Below are 25,514 nucleotides of genomic sequence, written 5' to 3' on the forward strand. Positions count from 1 at the left end.
CAACCCAAGTTTCACTCACCTTTCAGAAGCAGCGCCACCTGCTACCACTCCTTCCCCCAGCTGGAAGCCCTAGGAACTAATCAGAGACTTTTGCATGTAATTTAATAGGAATTTAGTATCCCTCTTCCAAGTTTCTGCCTATGAGCACAAAGCTGAGAACCAACTGTGCTCGTAAAGCAAGGGATATACTTGTACCTAAGATACAGTAGTACTGGGGTGGGCAAGATATGGCCTGTGGGCCAGATCTGGCCCACAAAAGACAGGTTACTCACCGTAGTAACGGTGGTTCTTCGAGATGTGTCCCCGTGGCTGCTCCACATTAGGTGTCGGGCTCGCCCGGCGCCGCAGATCGGATCTTCCAAGCAGTTTCTGCCGGACCGCGCATGCGCCAGCGCGCGCCGCTCCCTTGCGCGCTCCTGGCCATGTGCGCGATCCAGTCCCCGCCAGTTCCTTGACCAACCGCCTCGGATGCTCCTGCAAAACACTAACAGAGATCTGAAGCGGGGGGGATGGGCGGGTAGTGGAGCACCCACGGGGACACATCTCGAAGAACCACCGTTACTACGGTGAGTAACCTTTCTTTCTTCTTCGAGTGTCCCCGTGGGTGCTCCACAATAGGTGACTACCCAGCAGTAACCCAAGATAGAAGGTGGGTAAATGGGTTATGTGCAGCTTGTCCCCGAGAGGACCGCTGTCAAGAGACGGGTATCCTCTTGGAATACCCTGTGAAGGGCGTAATGTTTGGCGAAGGTGTCATAGGATGACCAGGTCACCGCTCTGCAAATGTCTTTTAGCGCAACGCCCTTGAAAAAGGCTGTTGATGCCGCCACTGCCATAGTGGAATGAGCCCTGGGAGTGGCCAATAAAGGAGTCTTTTTGAGTTCGTAGCACATTTTTATGCAGGATACAATGTGCTTCGAGATTCTCTGCCAAGAGAGACCTTCTCCTTTCGATTTGGGAGCGAGAGAGACTAGGAGTCTATCCGTTTTCCGGAAGGACTTGGTCCTGTCTATATAGAAGGCTAGCGCCCTCCTCACATCCAGGAGGTGTAGGCGCGCCTCTTTGTTAGAGTTATGAGGCTTTGGATAAAACGAGGGTGAAACAATAGGTTCGTTAATGTGAAACTCAGAAGAAACCTTGGGAACAAAGGCTGGATGCAGCCGTATGGTTACCGCCTCCTTGGAAAAAACAGTGCAGGGTGTCGTTGCCATAACTGCCGCAAGCTTGCTTACCCGGCGAGCTGACGTAATTGCGAGAAGAAAGGTTGACTTTATCGTAAGGAGGCGGAGGGAAACCGTGGCCAAGGGCTCGAACGGTGGTCCCGTTAGCGCGTTAAGCACCAGGTCCAAGTTCCACTAAGGTGGAAGCGGTTTCCGAGGGGGGTATAGGTTTACCAACCCTTTGAGGAACCTGGTAACCATGGGATGGGTGAACACCGTGTGCCCTTCCTCCTCGTGTCTGAACGCCGAAATGGCGGCAAGGTGGACCTTTAACGAGGATAGTGAGAGTCCTCCTCTCTTGAGGTCCAGTAAATACTCTAATATTACAGGTATAGGCACCAAAAGGGGGGCCAGCTGTTTGGTAGAACACCAAGCCGTGAAGCGAGTCCATTTCTGCTTGTAGGTCTTCCTGGTGGAAGTCCTCCTGCTACTTTCTAGGACTTGCTGCACTTCCTCTGTGCATGTGCTCTCTAGAGAGCTGAGCCATGGATTAACCACGCTTGTAGTCGCAGGCCTTGGGGGTGCGGATGCACTATGGACCCCTGGGCTTGCGTGAGCAGATCCGGCGCCACCAGAAGAGGCATCGGTGGACGGTCCGACATGCGCAGGAGTAGGGGGAACCATTGCTGTCGATCCCACGTTGGGACTATCAGGATCATTCGGGCTCCTTCACTCCTGGCTTTCTGCAACACTTTGTGGATCAGCACTGTGAGAGGAAAAGCGTAAAGCAGGGGGCCCCTCCAGGAGATCGCGAATGCGTCCCCCAGGGACCCCCATCCCAGTCCTGCCCTGGAGCAGAATTGCGGGCACTTCTTGTTGTGTTGAGTGGCAAACAGGTCTATTTGGGGAAAGCCCCATGCGTGAAAAATCGGTCGTAGCAGATCGCGACGGATCTGCCACTCGTGCGTGAGTGCGAAACGCCTGTTCAGCTGGTCTGCCTTCACATTGTGAGCGCCTGGTAAGTACGAGGCTTTCAAGGTTATATTGTTGGCGATGCACCACTTCCACAACCGGACTGCTTCCGCACATAAGGCACGGGACCGAGCTCCTCCTTGCCGATTTATACAAAACATGGTGGAGGTATTGTCTGTACTGATCCCGACTACTTGCCTTGTATATGGTCTCAAAAGTGTTTGCAGGCGTTGAACACTGCTCTGAGCTCCAGTATATTTATGTGCAGTGACTGTTCCGTGGAGGACCACAGTCTTTGCATCACCTTTTCGCCCATGTGTGCTCCCCACCCTATGTGGGAGGCGTCGGTAGTGAGAAAAACAGATATTTGTGGTTGGTGAAAAGGCACCCCTGTTAGCATGTTCTTGGGGTTCACCCACCGTTGCAGGGATCTGTGCACCTCTGTCGTGGGCGACACCACCCTGTGGACAGTGTGTGCTGCCGGTTTGTAGACGCTAGCCAGCCAGTGCTGCATGCTGCGCATGTGTAACCTGGCGTTCTGTACTACGAATGTCACTGCTGCCATGTGGCCCAGCAGCTGTAAGCACGTCAGAACCGGCACCGTAGGGCTGAAGGTGATAACTTGCAAGAGGGAGCCGATGGCCCGAAAGCGTGTCTCTGGTAGATACACTCTCGCTGTAATAGAATTTATGCGTGCCCCTATGAACTCTATGTCCTGTGTGGGGTCTATCTTTGATTTTGCCAGATTGATAACCAGGCCAAGCGAAAAGAACGTGCCTTCTGTGACGCGTATCATGCGTAGTACCTCCTCCTTCGAGGCCCCTTTGAGTAGGCAGTCGTCCAGATACGGGAATATAAATACCCCCTGTCTGTGCAGGTAGGCTGACACCACTGCCAAGGTCTTGGTGAAGACTCCGGGGGCCGAGGAGAGGCCAAATGGTAGGACCTTGTATTAAAAATGTTCTTTGCCTACCATGAACCGGAGGAATCGTCGGTGAGCCGGATGGATAGTTATGTGAAAATATGCGTCTTCTAAGTCGAGGGCTGCGAACCAATCTCCATTGTCCAGTGCCGTGAGGATGGAGGTGATTGTGATCATCCGAAAGTGTTGCTTGCGCAGGTACAGGTTGAGGCCTCGAAGATCTAAGATGGGCCTCCAGCCTCCTGTCTTTTTCTCCGTGAGGAAGTACCTCGAGTAGAACCTTTTCCCTTGCAGTTGCTCCGGCACACTTTCCACTGCCCCCATGAGCATGAGATGGTCTACCTCCTGCTTGAGCCTCGCTACGTGGGAGACCTCCTGGAGGTGGGGCCTGGGTGGAGGTAGTGGCGGTGGGAGCGACTGGAAGGGGATGGTGTCCCCCGTGGCTATGATCTACAGCACCCATTTGTCTGTGGTGATCCTTTGCCACTGGTCGTAGAATGGTCGGAGGCAATGGTGGAATAACAGCTTCGGATGACCTTGTGCGATGGTAGTGATGGCGCAGCCCTGGATCTGTGTGTCAAACTTGTGGCCTTTGGCCCTGCCCCGAGGACGCACGGCTCTGTTGGGAACGTCGCCTGGGAGTTCTGTACTGCTGGTGCTGTTGATGTCGCCCTTGCTCGAAACCCCTATGGTACTGGGGACGCTGTGGCTGGTACTGGTACCGTCTTTGTTGAGGGTAGTACTTTTTCTTTCTGTATGGAGGGGTGTAAATCCCCAGGGTCCTAAGTGTGGCTCTTGAATCCTTACTGGAATGAAGGACCGGGTCAGTTGATTCAGCAAACAGCTTCTGCGTGTCGAAGGGAAGATCGATGATCTTTGTCTGCAGATCCCTCGGTATACCCGAAGTCTGGAGCCAGGACTCCCTTCGCATCACCACTGCCGTAGCTGTGGAGCGTGCTGCCATGTCCACAACATCCAGGGCGATCTGAACTCCCATCCTCAAGGCCGCGTAGCCTTCTTGCACGATGGCCTTGAGCACCGGTTTCTTGTCCTCTGGAAGCGAGTCCATGAGGGAGGTTAACCTAGTGTAGTTGTCGAAATTGTGGTTCGCTAGATGCGCTGCGTAATTTACCATTCGCAACAGTAGTGTGGAGGAGGAGTAGACCTTTCTGCCGAACAGCTCTAGCTTCTTGGCATCTTTGTCTGTTCCCCCTGTCTTGAATTGAGATGTCTTTGATCTTTGTTGCGATGACTCTACCACCAAGGAATTTGGTTGTGGGTGGCTGAACAGGAACTCCATGCCCTTCGCCGGCACGAAGTATTTCTTGTCCGCTCTCTTGTGGACAGGCGGAATAGTCGCAGGTGTCTGCCATATCGTAGTGGCGGACTCCAAGATTGCTTCATCAAGCGGTATTGCTATTTTGGAGGAGGCTGGAGGTCTCATATTTTTGAGGAGTTTATGGTGTTTCTCTTGCACCTCTGCTGTCTGGATGCCTTGCATGAAGGCCACCCTTTTAAACAGCTCTTGAAACTGTTTGAGATCGTCTGGAGGATGGACGTCCCCCAGGGCCGTAGCCTTGTCCGGGGAGGAGAGCGAGGAACCACTAGGATACGCCTCTCTGGACCCTTCCAGTTCCTGTTGGCGATGGTACATCCGCTTGCTGGAAGTTTGCGAGGTAAAATCTCGGGGTTCCATAACCAGTTCCCCCTGAGATACTTGAGTCTCTGTCCCCGTTCGCGATTGCCCTCGGGGATATGGGACCGTCTCTGGGGATCTTTCCCTGGTAGAATGCCGGTGGTGTCTGTGCCCCGCGTGATAGGGACGAACATGGCAGCATGGGCACTGTTCTTGGGAAGGTGACCTGGACCACTCCCTTGGTGCGTACCCCCTGCGTCTGGGGGAGCGAGATCGTTGAGAGACATGGGACACTGGAGAGAGCGATCTGTTATAGTACTCCAGTGGCTCAAACCCCAAGAAGGATGAGGGTGGTCCCAGTCAGGGCAAGGCTGGTTGTAAAAATGGAGACGGGGGCTCCAGGTAGGCTAAGGGGGACCCCTGCCTTCTAGTTGGAGTCCGCAGCATGAGCGGAGGGCTGAGAGAAAGCAACTCTGCAGCCCTGTCTGGAGAGGGGCTGCGGTGCCTTGTTTTCTGTGCAGCCTTCCCCCTCCCTTGAGGGGGTGGCTCCGCCCCCTGACGTGCAGGGGATCTCGGCCCCGTCCGCGCCGCGCTCGGCACGCTCTTGGGCGGTGCCGTGCGGGCGGTGTCGTCCGGTGCCTGCAGGCTGCGTGCCTGCACGCTCTGCACCGCCGGTTCCCCGGGGGTCAGTGCCGCTGCCTGTGGTGCCACCGGTACCGGCGCTTGTTTAGCCGCCGCCCTGCTTGCGGTGTGGGGCGGCTGTTTGATCATCGGAGGCTGAGCCGCCTCCACGTGGCTCTCCGTCCCACCGCCGGTCAGCTGTTGCTGTGGCTGGGGGCTGTGCGCTCCTCCCGTCCCGCTCGCTGTTGCTGCCGGCAGGGATCGGGTTGGGGAGACTTTCCTCCGTTTTTGCGCTGATGGGGTGAGGGAGGCAGCTTTCCTTTTATGGGCCCCGGAGGGTCCCTCCTGCTGCGGCCGCTCCGGCACGTCTGGCTGGAGGGCCTGGTCGAATAGCAGCATTTTAAGCCACATCTCCCTGTCCTTCCTTGCTCTGGCTGTTAATTTTGCACAGAAGGAGCATTTCTGCGTGACATGGGACTCCCCCAGGCACCTTATACAGTGACTGTGCCCATCAGACGCTGGCATTGCCTCTCGGCAAGACTCACATTTCTTGAATCCTGAAGAGGCCATTGTTGGTGAGTCTTTTAGTTGTTAATGGGGTACTTAGCACCTTCTCTGTGCTGTTTTCCCCCTCTCGGATAGCCTGCCATGGCAGGAGGGCTAATGGCCCTAGGCTCCTGGCCTCCGGTGCTCCGCTTGTTACTAGGACTGGACTGAATTCCGTCCCGCTTGTTGTTTCTTGTTTTTTTGTTTTTTTTTTTGAAAATAGCAACTGGCTAACTTAACAATAGACTAAGAACTTGAAAACTTTAAAGAAAACAGTTAAAAACCATTGAATACGCTAACTTGGCCGTACCCTAGTCGGATTCCGTCTGCAGCCAACGGCGGATAAGAGGAACTGGCGGGGACGGGATAGCGCACATGGCCAGGAGCGCACAAGGGAGCGGCGCACACCGGCGCATGCACGGTACGGTAGAAATTGCTTGGAAGATCCGATCTGCAGCGCCGGGCGAGCCCGACACCTAATGTGGAACACCCACAGGGACACTCGAAGAAGAAACTTACCTACCTTAGTTCACTCTATGAGTGAACTTCCCCCGCTCATATGACCTCACCCCCCTCCCCACGGCTCCAACTCCTCTAGTCTGCACCACCCGCCAGCCCCAACCTGCTGCAGCCTGACCCCTGCTGCCCCTGCAGCCTGACACCCCACTTCTGCCTGCACTACCTGCGGCACCACAGCCCCAAACCGCAGCAGCCTGACGCTCCTGCCAGCCCCACAGCTAGACCACCCCCTGCAACCCTATACTGCGACAGCCAGACCGCCTTACCAGCCCAAACCCCCCTGCTGCCTGTACACCCCGCAACCTGAGACCCCTGCCAGCCCTGCATCCAGCCCCCACCCCCGCTGCTTGTACCCCCCAACAACCAGACCCCGTGGCTCCTCCCAGACCCCACTGCTTGTACCCCCACCAGCTAGACCCCTCCTGCAGCCAGACCCCCCCGCCCAGCCCTGTGGCCAGACCCCCCCACCCGCCACTTTTACCCCCCGTGGCCAGACCCTTCCATAGCCACCTGCATCCCCCGCGGCCGCCTGTTCCCTCCCTGTGGACAGACACCATGGCCGCTTGTACCTCTCCCCGCGGCCCTGTGACCAGCCCCTCCCCTGCCTGTACACCCCACAGCCAGACCCCCCTGTGGCCCCGCAGCCTGCCGCCCCTGCCACATGTATCCCCTACGGCCTGACCCCTGCCTCCACCTGCAACCTCTGCGGCCAGACCCCCCCATGGCACCATACCACGGCAGCCAGACCCCCATACCGGCCCGCAGCCAGACAGCCAGACCCCCCCTGCCACCTGACACCCTTGGCCCCACAGCCTGAACCCCCCCGCAACGTGCCACCAGATTTTAACCCTCCCTTCTGCTCACAGCCCCAAACTATCCCCAGACTTTAACTCTCCTCAACCCAAGTTTCACTCACCTTTCAGAAGCAGCGCCACCTGCTACCACTCCTTCCCCCAGCTGGAAGCCCTAGGAACTAATCAGAGACTTTTGCATGTAATTTAATAGGAATTTAGTATCCCTCTTCCAAGTTTCTGCCTATGAGCACAAAGCTGAGAACCAACTGTGCTCGTAAAGCAAGGGATATACTTGTACCTAAGATACAGTAGTACTGGGGTGGGCAAGATATGGCCTGTGGGCCAGATCTGGCCCACAAAAGACAGGTTACTCACCGTAGTAACGGTGGTTCTTCGAGATGTGTCCCCGTGGCTGCTCCACATTAGGTGTCGGGCTCGCCCGGCGCCGCAGATCGGATCTTCCAAGCAGTTTCTGCCGGACCGCGCATGCGCCAGCGCGCGCCGCTCCCTTGCGCGCTCCTGGCCATGTGCGCGATCCAGTCCCCGCCAGTTCCTTGACCAACCGCCTCGGATGCTCCTGCAAAACACTAACAGAGATCTGAAGCGGGGGGGATGGGCGGGTAGTGGAGCACCCACGGGGACACATCTCGAAGAACCACCGTTACTACGGTGAGTAACCTTTCTTTCTTCTTCGAGTGTCCCCGTGGGTGCTCCACAATAGGTGACTACCCAGCAGTAACCCAAGATAGAAGGTGGGTAAATGGGTTATGTGCAGCTTGTCCCCGAGAGGACCGCTGTCAAGAGACGGGTATCCTCTTGGAATACCCTGTGAAGGGCGTAATGTTTGGCGAAGGTGTCATAGGATGACCAGGTCACCGCTCTGCAAATGTCTTTTAGCGCAACGCCCTTGAAAAAGGCTGTTGATGCCGCCACTGCCATAGTGGAATGAGCCCTGGGAGTGGCCAATAAAGGAGTCTTTTTGAGTTCGTAGCACATTTTTATGCAGGATACAATGTGCTTCGAGATTCTCTGCCAAGAGAGACCTTCTCCTTTCGATTTGGGAGCGAGAGAGACTAGGAGTCTATCCGTTTTCCGGAAGGACTTGGTCCTGTCTATATAGAAGGCTAGCGCCCTCCTCACATCCAGGAGGTGTAGGCGCGCCTCTTTGTTAGAGTTATGAGGCTTTGGATAAAACGAGGGTGAAACAATAGGTTCGTTAATGTGAAACTCAGAAGAAACCTTGGGAACAAAGGCTGGATGCAGCCGTATGGTTACCGCCTCCTTGGAAAAAACAGTGCAGGGTGTCGTTGCCATAACTGCCGCAAGCTTGCTTACCCGGCGAGCTGACGTAATTGCGAGAAGAAAGGTTGACTTTATCGTAAGGAGGCGGAGGGAAACCGTGGCCAAGGGCTCGAACGGTGGTCCCGTTAGCGCGTTAAGCACCAGGTCCAAGTTCCACTAAGGTGGAAGCGGTTTCCGAGGGGGGTATAGGTTTACCAACCCTTTGAGGAACCTGGTAACCATGGGATGGGTGAACACCGTGTGCCCTTCCTCCTCGTGTCTGAACGCCGAAATGGCGGCAAGGTGGACCTTTAACGAGGATAGTGAGAGTCCTCCTCTCTTGAGGTCCAGTAAATACTCTAATATTACAGGTATAGGCACCAAAAGGGGGGCCAGCTGTTTGGTAGAACACCAAGCCGTGAAGCGAGTCCATTTCTGCTTGTAGGTTTTCCTGGTGGAAGTCCTCCTGCTACTTTCTAGGACTTGCTGCACTTCCTCTGTGCATGTGCTCTCTAGAGAGCTGAGCCATGGATTAACCACGCTTGTAGTCGCAGGCCTTGGGGGTGCGGATGCACTATGGACCCCTGGGCTTGCGTGAGCAGATCCGGCGCCACCAGAAGAGGCATCGGTGGACGGTCCGACATGCGCAGGAGTAGGGGGAACCATTGCTGTCGATCCCACGTTGGGACTATCAGGATCATTCGGGCTCCTTCACTCCTGGCTTTCTGCAAGACTTTGTGGATCAGCACTGTGGGAGGAAAAGCGTAAAGCAGGGGGCCCCTCCACAAGATCGCGAACGCGTACCCTAGGGACTCCCATCGCAGTCCTGCCCTGGAGCAGAATCGTGGGCACTTCTTGTTGTGTTGAGTGGCAAACAGGTCTATCTGGGGAAAACCCCATGCGTGGAAAATCGGTCGTAGCAGATCGGGACGGATCTGCCACTCGTGCGTGAGTGCAAAACGCCTGCTCAGCTGGTCTGCCTTCACATTGTGAGCGCCTGGTAAGTACGAGGCTTTCAAGATTATATTGTTGGCGATGCACCAGTTCCATAACCGGACTGCTTCCGCACATAAGGCACGGGACCGAGCTCCTCCTTGCCGGTTTATATAAAACATGGTGGAGGTATTGTCTGTACTGATCCCGACGACTTTGCCTTGTATGTGGTCTCGAAAGTGTCTGCAGGCGTTGAACACTGCTCTGAGCTCCAGTATATTTATGTGCAGTGACTGCTCCGTGGAGGACCACAGCCCTTGAGTCACCTCTTCGCCCATGTGTGCTCCCCACCCTATGAGGGAGGTATCTGTAGTAAGAAAAACCGATATTTGTGGTTGGTGGAAGGGTACCCCTGTTAGCAAGTTCTTGGGGTCTACCCACCATTGCAGGGATTTGCGCACCTCTGCTGTGGGCGACACCACCCTGTGAACGGTGTGTGCTGCCGGTTTGTACATGCTCGCCAGCCAGTGCTGCATGCTGCGCATGTGTAACCTGGCGTTCTGTATTATGAACGTCGCCGCTGCCATGTGGCCCAGCAGCTGTAAGCACGTCAGGACCGGCACCGTAGGGCTGAAGGTGATGACCTGCATGAGGGAGCCGATGGCCCGAAAGCGAGTGTCTGGTAGATATACTCTCACTGTAATAGAATTTATGCGTGCCCCTATGAACTCTATGTCCTGTGTGGGGTCTATCTTTGATTTTGCCAGATTGATAACCAGGCCGAGCGAAGAGAACGTGCCTGCTGTGACGCGTATCATGCATAGTACATCCTCCTTCGAGGCCCCTTTGAGTAGGCAGTCGTCCAGATACGGGAATATAAATACCCCCTGTCTGTGCAGGTAGGCTGACACCACTGCCAAGGTCTTGGTGAAGACTCTGGGGGCCGAGGAGAGGCCAAACGGTAGGACCTTGTATTGAAAATGTTCTTTGCCTACCATGAACAGGAGGAATCACCGGTGAGCCGGATGGATAGTTATGTGAAAATACGCGTCTTGTAAATCGAGGGCTGTGAACCAATCTCCATCGTCCAGTGCCGTAAGGATGGAGGCGATTGTGATCATCCGAAAGCGTTGCCAGCGCAGGTACCGGTTGAGGCCTCGAAGATCGAAGATGGGCCTCCAGCCTCCTGTCTTTTTCTCCGTGAGGAAGTACCTCGAGTAGAACCCTTTTCCTTGCAGTTGCTCCGGCACTCTTTCCACTGCCCCTATGAGCATGAGATGGTCTACCTCCTGCTTGAGCCTCGCTACATGGGAGGCCTCCTGGAGGTGGGGCCTGGGTGGAGGTCGTGGCGGTGGGAGCGACTGGAAGGGGATGGCGTACCCCGTGGCTATGATCTCCAGCACCCATTTGTCTGTGGTGATCCTTTGCCACTGGTCGTAGAATGGTCGGAGGCGATGGTGGAATAGCCGCTTCGGATGACCTTGTGCGATGGTAGTGATGGCGCAGCCCTGGATCTGTGTGTCAAACTTGTGGCCTTTGGCCCTGCCCCGAGGACGCACGGCTCTGTTGGGAACGTCGCCTGGGAGTTCTGTACTGCTGGTGCTGTTGATGTCACCCTTGCTCGTAACCCCTGTGGTACTGGGGACGCTGTTGCTGGTACTGGTACCATCTTTGTTGAGGGTAGTACTTTTTCTTTCTGTATGGAGGGGTGTAAATCCCCAGGGTCCTAAGTGTGGCTCTTGAATCTTTACTGGAATGAAGTACCGAGTCAGTTGATTCAGCAAACAGCTTCTGCAAGTCGAAAGGAAGATCAACTATCTTTGCCTGCAGATCCCTCGGTATACCCGAAGTCTGGAGCCAGGACTCCCTTCGCATCACCACTGCCGTAGCTGTGGAACGTGCTGCTGTGTCCGCAACATCCAGGGCGATCTGATCTCCCGTCCTCAAGGCCACGTAGCCTTCTTGCACGATGGCCTTGAGCACCGGTTTCTTGTCCTCTGGAAGCGAGTCCATGAGGGAGGTTAACCTAGTGTAGTTGTCGAAATTATGGTTCGCTAAATGCACTGCGTAATTTGCCATTCGCAACAGTAGAGTGGAGGAGGAGTAGACCTTTCTGCCGAACAGCTCTAGCTTCTTGGCATCTTTGTCTGTTCCCCCTGTCCTGAATTGAGATGTCTTTGATCTTTGTTGCGACGACTCCACCACCAAGGAATTTGGTTGTGGGTGGCTGAACAGGAACTCCATGCCCCTCGCAGGCACGAAGTATTTCTTATCCGCTCTTTTGTGGACAGGCAGAATAGTCGCAGGGGTCTGCCATATCGTAGTGGCGGACTCCAAGATTGCTTCATCAAGCGGTATTGCTATTTTGGAGGAGGCCGGAGGTCTCAGATTTTTGAGGAGTTTATGGTGTTTCTCTTGCACCTCTGCTGTCTGGATGCCTTGCGTGAAGGCCACCCTTTTAAACAGCTCTTGAAACTGTTTGAGATCGTCTGGAGGATGGATGTCCCCCGGGGCCGTAGCCTCGTCCGGGGAGGAGAGCGAGGAACCACTGGGGTACGCCTCTCTGGACCCTTCCAGTTCCTGTTGGTGATGGTACACCCTCTCGCTTGAGGCTTGCGAGGGAAAATCTCGGAGTTCCATAACCAGTTCCCCCTGAGATACTTGAGTCTCTGTCCCCGTTCGCGATTGCCCTCGGGGATGCGACATCGTCTGTGGGGATCTTTCCCTGGTAGATTGCCGGTGGTGTCTATGCCCCGCGTGATAGGGGCGACCATGGCAGTATAGGCACTGTCCTTGGGAAGGTGACCTAGACCACTCCCTTGGTGCATACCCTCTGCGTCTGGGGGAGCGAGATCGTCGAGAGATCTGGGACACTGGAGGGAGCGATTTTGGATAGCATTCCAGCGGCTCAAACCCCAGGAAGGGTGAAGGTGGTCCCAGCCAGGGCGAGGCTGGTTGTAAAAATGGAGACGGGGGCTCCGGGTAGGCTAGGGGGGACCCCTGCCTTCTGGCTGGAGTCTGCAGCATAAGCAGAGGGCTGAAAGAAAGCAACTCCGCAGCCCTGTCTGGAGAGGGGCTGCGGTGCCTCGTTTTGTGTGCAGCCTTCCCCCTCCCTTGAGGAGGTAACTCCGCCCCCTGGCGTGTAGGGAATCTCTGCCCCATCCGCGCCGTGCTCGGCACGCTTATGGGCGGTGCCGCACGGGCGGTGTCCTCCGGTGCCTGCAGGCTGCGTGCCTGCGCGCTCTGAATCGCCGGTTCCCCGGGGGTCGGTGCCACTGCTTGCGGTGCCGCCGGTACTGGCGCTTGTTTAGCCGCCGCCCTACCTGCGGTGCGGGGTGGCTGTTTGATTATCGGAGGCTGAGCCACTTCCACGTGGCTCTCCGTGCCGCTGCCGATCAGCTGTTGCTGCGGCTGGGGGCTGCGCGCTCCTCCCGTCTCACTCGTTGTTGCTGCCGGCAGGGATCGGGCTGGGGAGGCTTTCCTCCATTTTTGCGCTGATGGGGTGAGGGAGGCGGCTTTCTTTTTATGGGCCCCGGAGGGTCCCTCCTGCTGTGGCCGCTCCGGCACGTCTGGCTGGAGGGCCTTGTCGAATAGCAGCATTTTAAGCCGCATCTCCCTGTCCTTCCTTGCTCTGGCTGTTAGTTTTGCACAGAAGGAGCATTTCTGCGTGACATGGGACTCCCCCAGGCACCTTATGCATAGACTGTGCCCATCAGACGCTGGCATTGCCTCTCGGCAGGACTCACATTTCTTAAATCCTGAAGAGGACATTGTTGGTGAGTCTTTCAGTTGTTAACGGGTACTTAGCACCTTCTCTGTGCTGTTTTTCCCCTTCTCCAGTGGCCTGCCACGGCAGGAGGGCTGATGGCCCTAGGCTCCTGGCCTCCGGTGTTCCGCTTGTTACTGGGACTGGACTGAATGCCATCCCGCTTGTTGTTTTTTGTTTTTTTTTTGAAAAATAACAACTAGCTAACTTAACAGTAGCCTAAGAACTTGAAAACTTTAAAGAAAAAACAGTTAAAACCATTGAATACGCTAACTTGGCCTTAGCCTAGTTCGGATTCCGTCTGCAGCCGACGGCGGTTAAGAGGAACTGGCGGGGACCGGATCGCGCACGTGGCCAGGAGCGCGCAAGGGAGAGGCACGCGCCGGCGCATGCGCGGTCTGGCAGAAACTGCTTGGAAGATCCAATCTGCGGCGCCGGGCGAGCCCGACACCTATTGTGGAGCACCCACGGGGACACTCGAAAAAAAGCTGCTGATCCAGCCCACAGACTGCCTCAGGCACAGAGCAGCCAGCTGCTGTTTTAAGCTGCCCTGTTTCCTGGAGTTCTCTGCTCTGAATGCTGGGAGGGAGGGGAAAGCTTTGCACACTGCTCCCGCCCCCTTGTAAAATATCTCATCTTCCATTGGCCAATTTATGGTTTCCAGCCCATAGGAACTCAGAGATTTTGCTGGGGGCAAGAGCAGTGTGTGTTCGCCATCTACAGCAGAAAGCTAGAGGGAGCAGGCCTCAATTTTGAGCAATCTGGGGCTGTAGCAGGCATAGAGCCTGCCTCAGTGCTGTGCAGAGCTGCCAGCTAGGATTCACCCAGACCTTCCCTCCCTACAACCCTCTGCTCCCTATCCCCACATAACCCTAACCCTCTCTCCCCCTCCTGCACCCATAGACCACATAACCCAAACTCTCTGCCGCTTCCTGCTCCCTAACATACACAATTCAAGCCTTCTTCCCTTCCTCCTGCACCCATACCCCACTCCCAGACCCTGCATCCCAATTCCGTGCCTTAGGTGACAACCCAAACCCTTGCACTCCCTCACGCACCCCAGACCTCTGCCCCAGGTCACACACCCCTCCTGCGTTATGTCACAACCCAAACCCCTGCACTCCACTCTTCATACCAGAACTCTACCCCAGGTCACAACTGCCTCCTTCACACAAACTCTCTTCCAGACCCCATGCCCCCCTCTACCACCCAATTCCCTTACCCCAAGCTCCTTTCTGCACCCAACCTCCACCCCAGACCCCACACCTCCTACATTAATAGTATGGACGAGTGCGGCCCTTGACTACTTTCCAAATTCTCAGAGTGGCCCCCACCATCAAAAATTATTCCCCACCCCTGTACTAAGTGGTTAACAGGAGAATGGAGCACTGCCCTGGCTTGCCTCACTTTCAATTACTTTGGGTGAAATCATAACAGCCAGAGGAAGCATCAGGAGCATCTGGTTCGTTAAGAACGATATGGAAACTAAATGATTGATTGAGGCAAAAAGGAAAGCTTTTAGGGCCTGGCAAAGTGACATCAACTGCACCACTAAGACTGAAGTGCGTGCCAAGGCCACGGCAGAAGTCCAACGAAAAACAAGGATTCTGAAAAAGCAGTGATGGACTCAGAAGAAGGCGTGAAAACTCTAGCATCTCACAGACATCAATGATGCAAGAGGTTTCTTTAATGCTACCATAGCTGTTTGTTTACGAAGAAACCATGGTATCAGTCCCCTGAGATCAAACGATGGTACCCATCTCTTGAAAGACAATGAAGCCATTGCTTCTTGCTGTAAGGAGAACTATAATGAACACTTGAACTGTGGTCCTTGAATCCCTTGACCAAATCCCTCAATAACTGCCTAAAGACAATCTCGCAACACTTCCTACCTGAATGACGTCTGAGCTGCCATCAAAGTGATGAAGTGCAACAAGAAAACCAGACTAGATGGAATCCCCGTGGAAGTCTTCAAACAAGGAGGGCCAGAGCTCCATAAACAACTCAGCCTACTGATTCTTAAGATCTGGGATTGGGAGCAAATGCTGCAAGATTTCAGAGACACACCGATTGTCAGTCTCTTCAAGAAGGACGACAAGTTGGACTGTGGAAACTATTGTGTCATCTCCCTCCTGGCAATGGCAGGGAAAATCTTAGCTCACACCCTTGCAAACTGACTCCTGCCACTCAGAAGAAATTCTCACAGAATCCTAGTGTGGCTTCTGACCATTCCAAGTAACAGCAGACATGATCTTCACCACCTGGCAACTGCAAGAAAAAGGTCATGAACAAAACCAAACCTTGTACGTTGACTGCCCCCAAAAATTCATTAGCATGTTGAGACTGCTTCACAAGAACATGACTGCCACAATATTGAGCAACAAAGAGTCCCAAAGTGACCCCTTTGAGGTCAAAATGGGAGTCAAATAAGGCTGTGTCATTGCCCCATAACTGTTCTGCATTTTCATCACCATGACCCTTCATCTCATTGATGGCAAGCTTCCAGATGTTATGAAGATTGTCTGTAGAATGAACAGGAAGCTTTTCAATTTCAGGAGACTGAAGAAAAAAAGCAAGACCTCCATGACCTCAATCATGGAGCTCCAAAATGCAGATAACAACTTGGTTGCTGCTCTTTCTCCCACAGCTCTTCAGACCATTTTACGTGCTTTTGTTGAAGCATACAAGAATTTTGGCCTCATGTTGAACATCAAAAAGACCAAGGTGCTCCACCAACCCTCAGTGACAGGACAATCTCATGTACCGTCTATTGAAGTCAATGGAGAACTGCTGGAAAATGTGGAGCATTTCCCATACCTTCAAAGTCATCTTTCCGTTAAAGTCAACGTTGATGTGGAAATCCAGCGTCAACTAAGCCATGCAAACTCTGCTTTTATCTGCCTGAGATAAAGGGTCTTCAAGATCCGAGACACCTATCCGAAGACAAAGCTCCTTATATATTGTGCAATGGTAGTTCCAACTCTACTGTATGCATGAGAAACCTGGACAATATACAAGAGTTATTTGAAGGCACATCAGCAATATTATCGATGCTGCCTCAAGAGAACCCTAAATATCTCTTGGAAGGATAGGGACACAAACACTAGCATCACAGGAAGAGTTAAACATGACCAGCATTGGAGCCATTATCATTCATCAACAATGTTTTTAGCCTGGTCACATGGTTCAGATGTCTGATCAGCGCTTCCCAAGACAGTTTATGTTTTCCAAGTTGGAGGCAGGACAAAGGAGCACTGGGGGGCCAGTGGAAGCAATATAAGGATGTGCTAAAGGCACACATGAAAAAGTGCACCTTCCGTGTTGACATTTAGGAGAACCTTGCCCAATACCCTCCCCAGTGGAGAATGATAATCTATGAGAGGGTTACGCAATTTGAGAAGTTTTGCCACAGTGATGATAAGGAGAGGCAGAGAAGAAAAAAAGATTCAAAAACTGCCCCGTGCTGCTTCACTAGCAATCAGCACCTGCCTCTTCTGTGATCAGATCTGTGGCTCCAGAATCGGGCTGATCAGCCATCAATGGATTCACAAGTAGGAGGGTGACAGGAAGACATCCTACTCATTATCAAGTGACTGCCAAGAAGAAGGTCACCCTAATGGCTGAGGCGTCTTTTCTACAAGAAATGAAGTTATTGGCTTTAAAGTAACTCTTAACTGTCTCTTCACTCTGTTGCTTTTGCTGCCTCTTACTTTCACCACTGTCAGTTCTTCACTTCTGTCTTATAAAGGAGTTCTTTTAAAACACAGTAACACAATGGGATAGTGGGGGAATCTGCACAAATATTTGCTCTCTGGTCTGAGGAGCTGCCTGAAGAAATCCAAAGAAGCCCTTCAAAGTTGTCACAGCAAATTGAAATCTAAGAAGAATGAAATATCAGAAACGTGTGAATGTGGATGAAAAGAGAAATATTTGCTTAGAATCATAGCGTAACAGTGAAACTGGTGTATCTGAATTTGGATTATTTAATTTATGAGTAACTCCATGAAAGAGAAATGACTATGAAACATTTTAATGCCAAAGCTATTTCTTAACATACACAAATCATTTTCTGATTTTTTATAGACTCTGACCACTCCCACACCCCACCTATGCCTAGTCCTGTTCCCAGCACCAGAAAAAACAAATGATTGTTTAACTTCCCTTTAAACCTGTGCAAAGGCTGAAATCTGTAATCTTCAGGAAACCATGATAAACCTGGTAGGTCTCAAATCACAGTAACTTCTGATTCACATTAGTGTAACAGATCAGAATTTGGTGTATAATATGAAGTGATGTGCTAAGACACACTTTTGAAAGAAAAAACTAAACAAGATGAAACTCTTTAAGGGTCTATTCTGCTTGCCAGCTGGTGGGGAGTCATAAAGCAAACCTTAGCCAACCACTACAGTAGTCAGCACCTTCATGTGGATGCATCCTGCACAACTCCACCAACCTGTGAACTTAGGAACTCTCATCTGGCCTCGTGCTCGTGGCAGGGGAGGGAGGCAAAAATATATTTCTGCTTCCTCCACATTTGTACTCCCTCACTTCCCATTCTGGCTTATCCAGTACAGCATCCCTCATGAGTTGGAGAAGCCTCAAGGTTGTAATGTGCACCGGCTGCTAAGTTTCTCTTTTAGGAACCATTCGTTTGGACTATATCACTCTTCAGCCACGCTCCCTCACATCCCCACAATGCTCCCTGTGCTGGATTGCTGGGCCAAGAGGTAAACAGCAAGATCTATGTAAGCCCAATTTCCCTTACATATGGAAATCTACAACCAGCCAATTCACGCAGCTCTTGAAACAGAGAGGTAGGGAGTAGAGAAGGGGCCTGGGTCAGTAGCTAGCAATTGTAAGTGACCACTAAAAGGAGAGTCCTTCTATCTGATTGAAAGGAATTGTGCTGCACATCTTACCTGACAGGCAAGCTTTGCTTGTCATCTTTTTGGGAGGGTGTCAATATATGTCAATGTGGGGTATTATTAGGGTTTATTCATAAATATTTTGAAATCCTTAGAGGGAAGATGCTTCAGACATTCAAAGCCTTACTATCCCGTACACGGAAAAATCATCACTAACTTTTCAGAAATACCCAATTTCTTAAATATGACTCTTAGGATGTTGGCTCATTTCCTTACTGAATAGTCTTAGACCAAATCAACACGTATTTTACCACACTTCTGCTCCCTGTGGTTGGTAGTTAAAGCTAAATGTTGATGACACTCATCTACATCAGAAATAGAATAAGGACATAATCCTATTCCCAGGGAAATCAATGGCAAAACTACTGTGGACTTCAACAGAACCAGAAGCCATATCGTTATGTCAAATAGAGAGGAGGCTGAAGGTGAGCTGGTCTGAAGCTCTATGTACTCATCTCATAATAAGAGATGTTTTGGACAGACTTCTTGCTCACCATCACCTGCCTCTCAATGTCAATATGAGTTTTTCCATTGACTTCATTGACTCTGGATCTGACTCTTAATGCATGCAAACTAATTAAAACTGGGTGTTCACACTGGAATAGTCACTGTTGCACCATATATTTTAATAATCCAAGGACCACTTTCAAACTTACATTTTTATATCATGGGCCAGATAGTGTTCTTGGTTATACCAGTACAAATTCAAAGTAATTCCACTGGTCATGATTTTGGCAGCAAGGTAAATAAACCTGAAAATATTTAATAATTTTTAATCTTGGTATCTTCGTCTTTTGTCAGCTATACTTTTGTTCATTAAAATGTGAATTAAATTATTATACACAAAGGCAGTTCTTCATATATTCATGCTACTCATTTTGGAAAACACCCTTGAAAACTTCAGTCTCCTTTTTTTCACATGCCAAAGGAGTTATTTGCATAGCAACCACTGAACATGTGCAGCTCGTTTTGACAAACCTCAGTTTTAGTCTCATTTTTGAGACACACACACACATCAAAGATAAAGTAAGGGCTTGTATGTGCATATATTGGTGTATACTGCTACACAATGCATCAGTTCACCCATTGTAGGAGTTAATGGTTTTCAGGTTGTCGGGTGTTTTGGATGACATGTGGTTTAAGACAAGTGGCTGGAAATACCTTTGAGTATAATAGTGTTGTTCAGATAACTGCTAATGTAATACTACAGGAATACAAGATTTCAAGTTTTGAACAGAGGTTGATGAATGAAATAGAGTTTCGCCTGGAACGCACACCAGTGGATGAATCAGATGATGAAATACACCATGATGAAATCCCCTCAGGCAAGTGCATAGCACCCATCTTTGACAAGCGACTCAAGCATTTTCGGGTCATGGAAGGATCTCCTGTTACATTCACCTGCAAAATTGTTGGAATACCCATACCCAAGGTAGGTGATGTAGATAAACAGATTTATAGAAATAAAGGTTACTTACCAGTAACTTCCACTGTATCACTTCTGCAGAACCCAAGGTTGTGATTCTGCTGGCAATTCTCAAGTAATCACTAAAGCAGCTAAAGTAGCAACATCTCCCCACTACAGGCTGAACCTCTCTAGTTCGGCGATGCACAGGCACGTGTTCATAGGGCCACTTGCCTCCTTCCCCAGCATCGCCTCATCACCTCCCTTCATTCTCACTGTCAGTGCTGCACTGATTTACTACTCTTATGCTGTGTCACTCCAGGGAAGGGGGAGCACTGCCCCACATGCATCAGATGTGGCAGGGGGCAAGTGGGGTAGGGGAGGAGTGGGGCCCGGGATGGGGAGGGGCAGGAGCATGCGGCTGGTGCTACCCCTGCAATCCCCGCACCCGTTGCCTCTGAGTCCAGCACTCTCGGGACCTGACCAGTGCTGAATGAGAAAATTTGCCAGACCACAGGAGGTCAGTATTATCCAGCAGCATTACCAACACTTCCACTGCTTACTAGGCTCTCAAGAAGATATTTAGGGGTAATTTACAGCTAAATAACAGCACAAAACACTGAGAGCCAGGGCTTTATGGAATCACAGGAAGCTTGGGCACACCCATAATAAGTGGTTGGGCAGCTAACTAACATAATTTCAGATCGAGGATTTTGCTGGACTAGAGAGGTTCAACCTGTATAGCTTAGCACAAGCACTGTATGGACTAATCTCCAGATTTCTTTTGTTCAAAGGAAAAAAACTTAACAAAAATATTAAAATCTGATTCTCTCTCAAATACATGGGCTGATTTGATGAGGTGTCTAAGCAATGCACATACTCATACAGCCATGATAACAGTTCTGTAAAGTTAACTTCCATTATCCTAATACTGAAACATAGTTATTTATCTTAAATGTTCCGCAAATTTTAAAATATTTTTTAAAATGTAAAGCAGCAAATGTTCAGCAAACACATTTTACTTTTAGGGTATAACCATACAGCAGCCTTATTTCAAAATAAGCCATTCTGGAAGAGCTATTCGGCATAGCTTATTTCGAAATAACAATGGTACACACAAAATGCATTTTGAAATAGCACTTAGCTATTTCAAAGTAGAGTGTGTACATACATACACCCTATTTAAAAAAGAGAGCCACTGGACACTTTATGGCTTATTTTGAAAAAGAATCATAGAACACTAGAACTGGAAGGGACCTCGAGAGCTCATCGAGTTCAGCCCCCCGCCCTCATTGCAGGACCAAGCACCATCTAGACCATCCCTGAAAGATGCCTATCTACCTGTTCTTAAATATCTCCAGTGATGGAAATTCCACAACCTCCCTAGGCAATTTATTTCAGTGCTTAACCACCCTGATAGTTAGGACATTTCTTCCTAATGTCCAAACTAAACCTCCCTTACAGCAGTTAAAGCCCATTGCTTCTTGTCATATCCTCAAAGGCCAAGGAGAACAATTCTTCTCCCTCCTCCTTGTAACTCTCATTTAGATACTTGAAAACTGTTATCATGTCTCCTCCAAGTCTTCTCTTTTCTAAACTAAACCAACTCAGTTATTTTCAGTCTTCCCTCATAGCTCATGCTCTCTAGACCTTTAGTCATTCTTGTTGTTCTTCTCTGGACCTTCTCCAAATCTTTCTTGAAATGTGGTGCCCATAACTGGACACAACACTCCAACTGAGGCCTAATCAGTGCTGAGTAAAGCAGAAGAATGACTTCTCATGCTCTGCTCATGACATCCTATTAATGCATCCCAGAATCATGTTTGCTTTTTTTACAACAGCTCTATTCCCTGTCTCAATAGCTATTTCAAAATAGGCGCTATTCCTTGTGAAATGAAGTTTACCAGTTTCAAAATAAGCCAACCACTATTTCATATTTATTTTAAAATAGCGGTTGCATTGTGTAGATGTTAGGATAATTATTCTGAAATAACAGCTGTTATTTTGAAATAACTTTTCTGTGTAGACCTACCCTTAACTGCAGATTGCCTCATCACTATTCAACTACAAAGGAAATTTAAATAGCTGTTTCTCTTTATGATCACTTAGGTTTATTGGTTCAAGGACGGCAAGCAGATTTCAAAGAAAAATGAACACTGCAAAATGAAGAGAGATGGAGATGGAACATGTTCTCTACACATTGAAGCCACTACCAATGATGATGATGGAAACTATACAATAATGGCTGCAAATCCTCAAGTAAGGGAATTTTTTTATAAAATAGTGATTTTTTTTCTCATCTTAGAAAGAGAAGTAATTAGGAACGTAAGAATTGCCATACTGGAGCAGACCAGCAAGGTCAGCAACCTGTGGTCATAACCAGATGCTTAGGAAGAAACCATGTAGTAGACAATTATGTAAAACCTGCCTATACTCTTACTCATCCCCTCCCTAAATTAAATGGTCACAGTCAGTTTCCTTTCAAATATGTGTCTGTCATTCTAATCATTTTTAGTCACCCATTCCAAACATTCTCTATTTCCACTATATCTTTTCTGAGACAAGGTGATGGGAAATAGACGCAATATTTTTGGTCAGAGCAACATTTGTACAGTTTTTGTCCCATTCTTTATACATTCTAATATTTTTCTAACAACTGCTGCAAATTCACCATAGTTCAATGAAGAATGAGACACATTTAAAATATGTGACCATTTAAAAAACTGTAAATCTAGAACATTTCCTTTATTTTGCTCAAAATTTTCCCTCTATTCTTCAACAGTTTCACATATTGCTATAAGTATTTTGACTATACAGTCTCCAAACCAGATAGACTAAGTTGTTATGGTGCCATTGCTTAAAGTAACATGATGACTGACAGCAGTTTGAGTCTCGACTCTGTTGACGCAGTTTTGTGTCTGTGGAATTATATTGAAGTCAATGGGGTAAAATGGAAGCCAGCGTCTTGTGAAGCAGAGCAGAGTTTGATGTGTAGACAATAGGGCTATGTCTACACTAGAAGCATCTGTCTGCAGAAGCTACTGTTGGAAGTGATGTTCTGACAAAACTTCTGTTGACCGATCGCCTCTACACATGAAAGCCGGTTGACTTTTTCAGTCACTCTGTTGACAAGAGGGCCCCACACGGGTTTTTTGTTGACAGTTTTTGTTGACAAAACACATTTTGTGCATAGATGCTCTGCAAGTTTTGTCAACAAAACTCCAGTTTTACCTACAAAACACTCTAGTGTAGACGTAGTCCAGCTAGGATATCAAATACATGTTCTTTGACTGACAAATGCTAGTGAGGATCAGGCTAGCCATATAGCCGGTGGATTCCTTTGTGCTTTTACTCTATAAAGAGAGAGAGAACTGCTATAATTGATATATAGTTTATGAAATTCAACACAGGTGTAATTCTAGGCTTGCATTATCTTTCCCTGATTTCATAGACATAAATGGATTTGATTTCAATAGCTTTAGCCCAGTTACAGTAGAGCTACACAGCAGATGAACTTGGGCCTTTAAATGTTTTAATATATTTTGAAGGATGTGAAATTACAAATTGTGCTGTGGCACTTCCCACTATTTAAGTATAGTAAACCATCGAGATATATGCAATCAAGTTGCATGTCTTGGGTTTACGCAATAGCTGCCCCTGACAGAGTGGTTTCCTGCTCCTGTCAGGGGTGGCAGCCACTCCTTTCAAGGGTGTCACCCTCAAGTCAGGCTGCAGTCTCTGACAGGAGTGCTTTTTTCCCGGCAGCCTGACTTGCGTCTCCTGCCCTGACAGGGAGCCTGGCGTGCAGACAGAGGCTTGCTGCACAGCTGGGAGAACCAGTGCTGCAAGCAGCTGTCTGTGCCCTGAGCTCCCTGGCTGGGGAGCCTGGTGGGCACACAGCCACTTGCGGAACGGTTTCTCATAAACTGCTAGGCAAGCAGCTGTGTGCCCCCCCAGCTGCGAGAAGCCGAGGGCTGTGTGGCTGCCCCCTTCACTTCCCCCAGCTGCCTGCTCCCCCACAACCTCCCCCAATTTATGCAACTTTCACCTAAATCGAGGGATTACTATAATGCTGTTTTGTTAAAGATATTATACAAAAGTTCTGTAGTACCTTCACTGTTTACAATACATATGTTCTGTAAACATATATATAATGAAAAATCAAATGAGTAGTTAACTGACAATTAATTCTAATTCAAATGCATTTTAGGGAAGAATCAGTTGTTCTGGTCACTTGATGGTTCAGACTGCTCCCATGCGTGGCCGATTAACAATCACACAGTCTCATAGGTAAGATGAAGTACAATCCCGGAATGCTACAGTTTTGCTGTACTAGGTTTTCCATTGAGAACCAGGAGTTTTTTCAGGTTGTGTGATTTACATTAGTCTCTTGGTGTTGATTGTTCCAGAGCCACAGAATTTTATTGGCGTGGCCAAAATTTGGTCTCTGTCCAAACATTATTTGCTCACCTTTCGATTCCCAAGTTGAGATTTTGGTGTAATTTAGTTTCTAGAGGATGGACGGTGTGCACTTAGCTGATTAATTGAGGAGGAATGTCCTTTGACCTAACACACGTCACTTTGACTTGGTGGGTGAACTGCTAGCTCCACTTATGTGAAAGGCAAAAGTCCCCTTGGCTTCAATGGGAACAGCATTTCACCCAGAGGATCCAAGTTCCAATCCTCTCATGCCATGGACTTCCTGTGTTAATGCAGGCAAATCAAAGGCCAGGAGTTTCAAAAGTGGCCTGTGAATCTGAGTGCCAGATTGAAGCACCTTAAAGTAATCTGATTTTTTTCAAAAACTGCTGAGCAACCCGCATTCTGAATATCAAGCCCCTTTAATGTGTCTCAGTTTGAACATTCATGTCACCAGTGTTTTTTTTTTTTTAATTTTGGCTACAGCCATCCCTCACTCTGCACATCTGCAAGATAAGATTAAGAGCTCTTCCCTATCTCCCTAGCTGTAGGATTTAATTCAGTAATGTCAATGTAGGTTTTAACTCCCTGGTTCATTAATCTCTGGACCTTACTGGTCCCAAACTAAGAAATTTGCCAGACCAAGGGAATCTGCTGCTGTCAGATATGGGGTTCCCCTCCAGCAGCAGCAGCAGAGGGGCTAGCATGGAATGAGTGGGAACTGGCCCCCAGCTGCAGGGCTCCAGTGCCACCCTGCCTCTTCCCCGACTATTCCCCCATCCCTGCTTCTCTTCCTCCCTGAGCGTGTGTGTCACAAATAAGCTATATGTGGCTCTCCAAAAGATCTGGAAGGGCGTGGAGGGGTTGCAAGCATGGGACCCCAGCTTTTCACCATGAGTACTCCAGCCGAGGAGCCCCCTGTGGGGATGCTGATTCACAGATGCGGCTGGCCAAGGGAAATCCAGACTATAGAGGTCCAACCTGTAAGTGTTTCATACTATCAGTTGGAAGATACGAACAAAATTAAAAGTATTACTAGTACAGCTGCGGTGGAGTTAGTGGAAATGGATGAATAAGTAAACATAAATTCTGCCAGAAAAATATGGAGTTATTTAGGAATCCAGTTTTACTTACCCCGTTTATAGTTCATTTGATAATCCTAACAAATTGAACATATGCACATATTATATTGTACTTAATGCTTTTCTTACACCTGTTCTGGGCATTACTTTTTGGTTTTACCTAAATATTTACTGATCTTTTTCTACGTTTGTTCCCAATACCAAATTTTAGGAAAAGTATTTATATTTCTTCCAAACACACACATGCAGTTTCGTATTGCAGAGCAAGGTCCCGTGTGCAAGAAGGAGATAAAGAACCACTACAGGAACGCTTTTTCCGGCCATATTTTCTGCAGGCACCTGGAGACATGGTAGCTCATGAGGGGCGACTTTGTAGACTGGACTGTAAGGTATTTTCATGGTTCACTCTTACTTTCTCTTTATACGTACTAGTAGATGTCTTCCTGGTCTCTTCTAATAGGCTTTCTTCTAATATTAAATAGCTCTCTTGTGTTTCTTCTCTCATTTCTTAATATTCCTCTGTCCGAGCTTCA

At 49.6% G+C, this 25,514-nt stretch overlaps 1 protein-coding gene across 6 annotated transcripts in view; it reads left to right on the top strand.

Annotated features, from left to right (window-relative positions):
• MYPN (myopalladin) overlaps nt 1–25,514 on the top strand; it is a 179,174-nt gene that overhangs the window by 127,762 nt on the left and 25,898 nt on the right. For 5 of the 6 annotated variants that reach the window (XM_075000208.1, XM_075000213.1, XM_075000211.1 and 2 more), the window contains 4 exons: nt 19,286–19,507; nt 21,590–21,739; nt 23,691–23,770; nt 25,193–25,370. In XM_075000208.1, the coding sequence (XP_074856309.1) occupies nt 19,286–19,507; nt 21,590–21,739; nt 23,691–23,770; nt 25,193–25,370 (630 nt within the window). The remainder of the gene's footprint in view (nt 1–19,285; nt 19,508–21,589; nt 21,740–23,690; nt 23,771–25,192; nt 25,371–25,514) is intronic. The other variant, XM_075000212.1, reaches the window with a different exon arrangement.

The sequence above is a fragment of the Carettochelys insculpta genome, chromosome 7 (genome assembly GCF_033958435.1).
Source record: "Carettochelys insculpta isolate YL-2023 chromosome 7, ASM3395843v1, whole genome shotgun sequence".
Taxonomy (NCBI): domain Eukaryota; kingdom Metazoa; phylum Chordata; order Testudines; family Carettochelyidae; genus Carettochelys; species Carettochelys insculpta.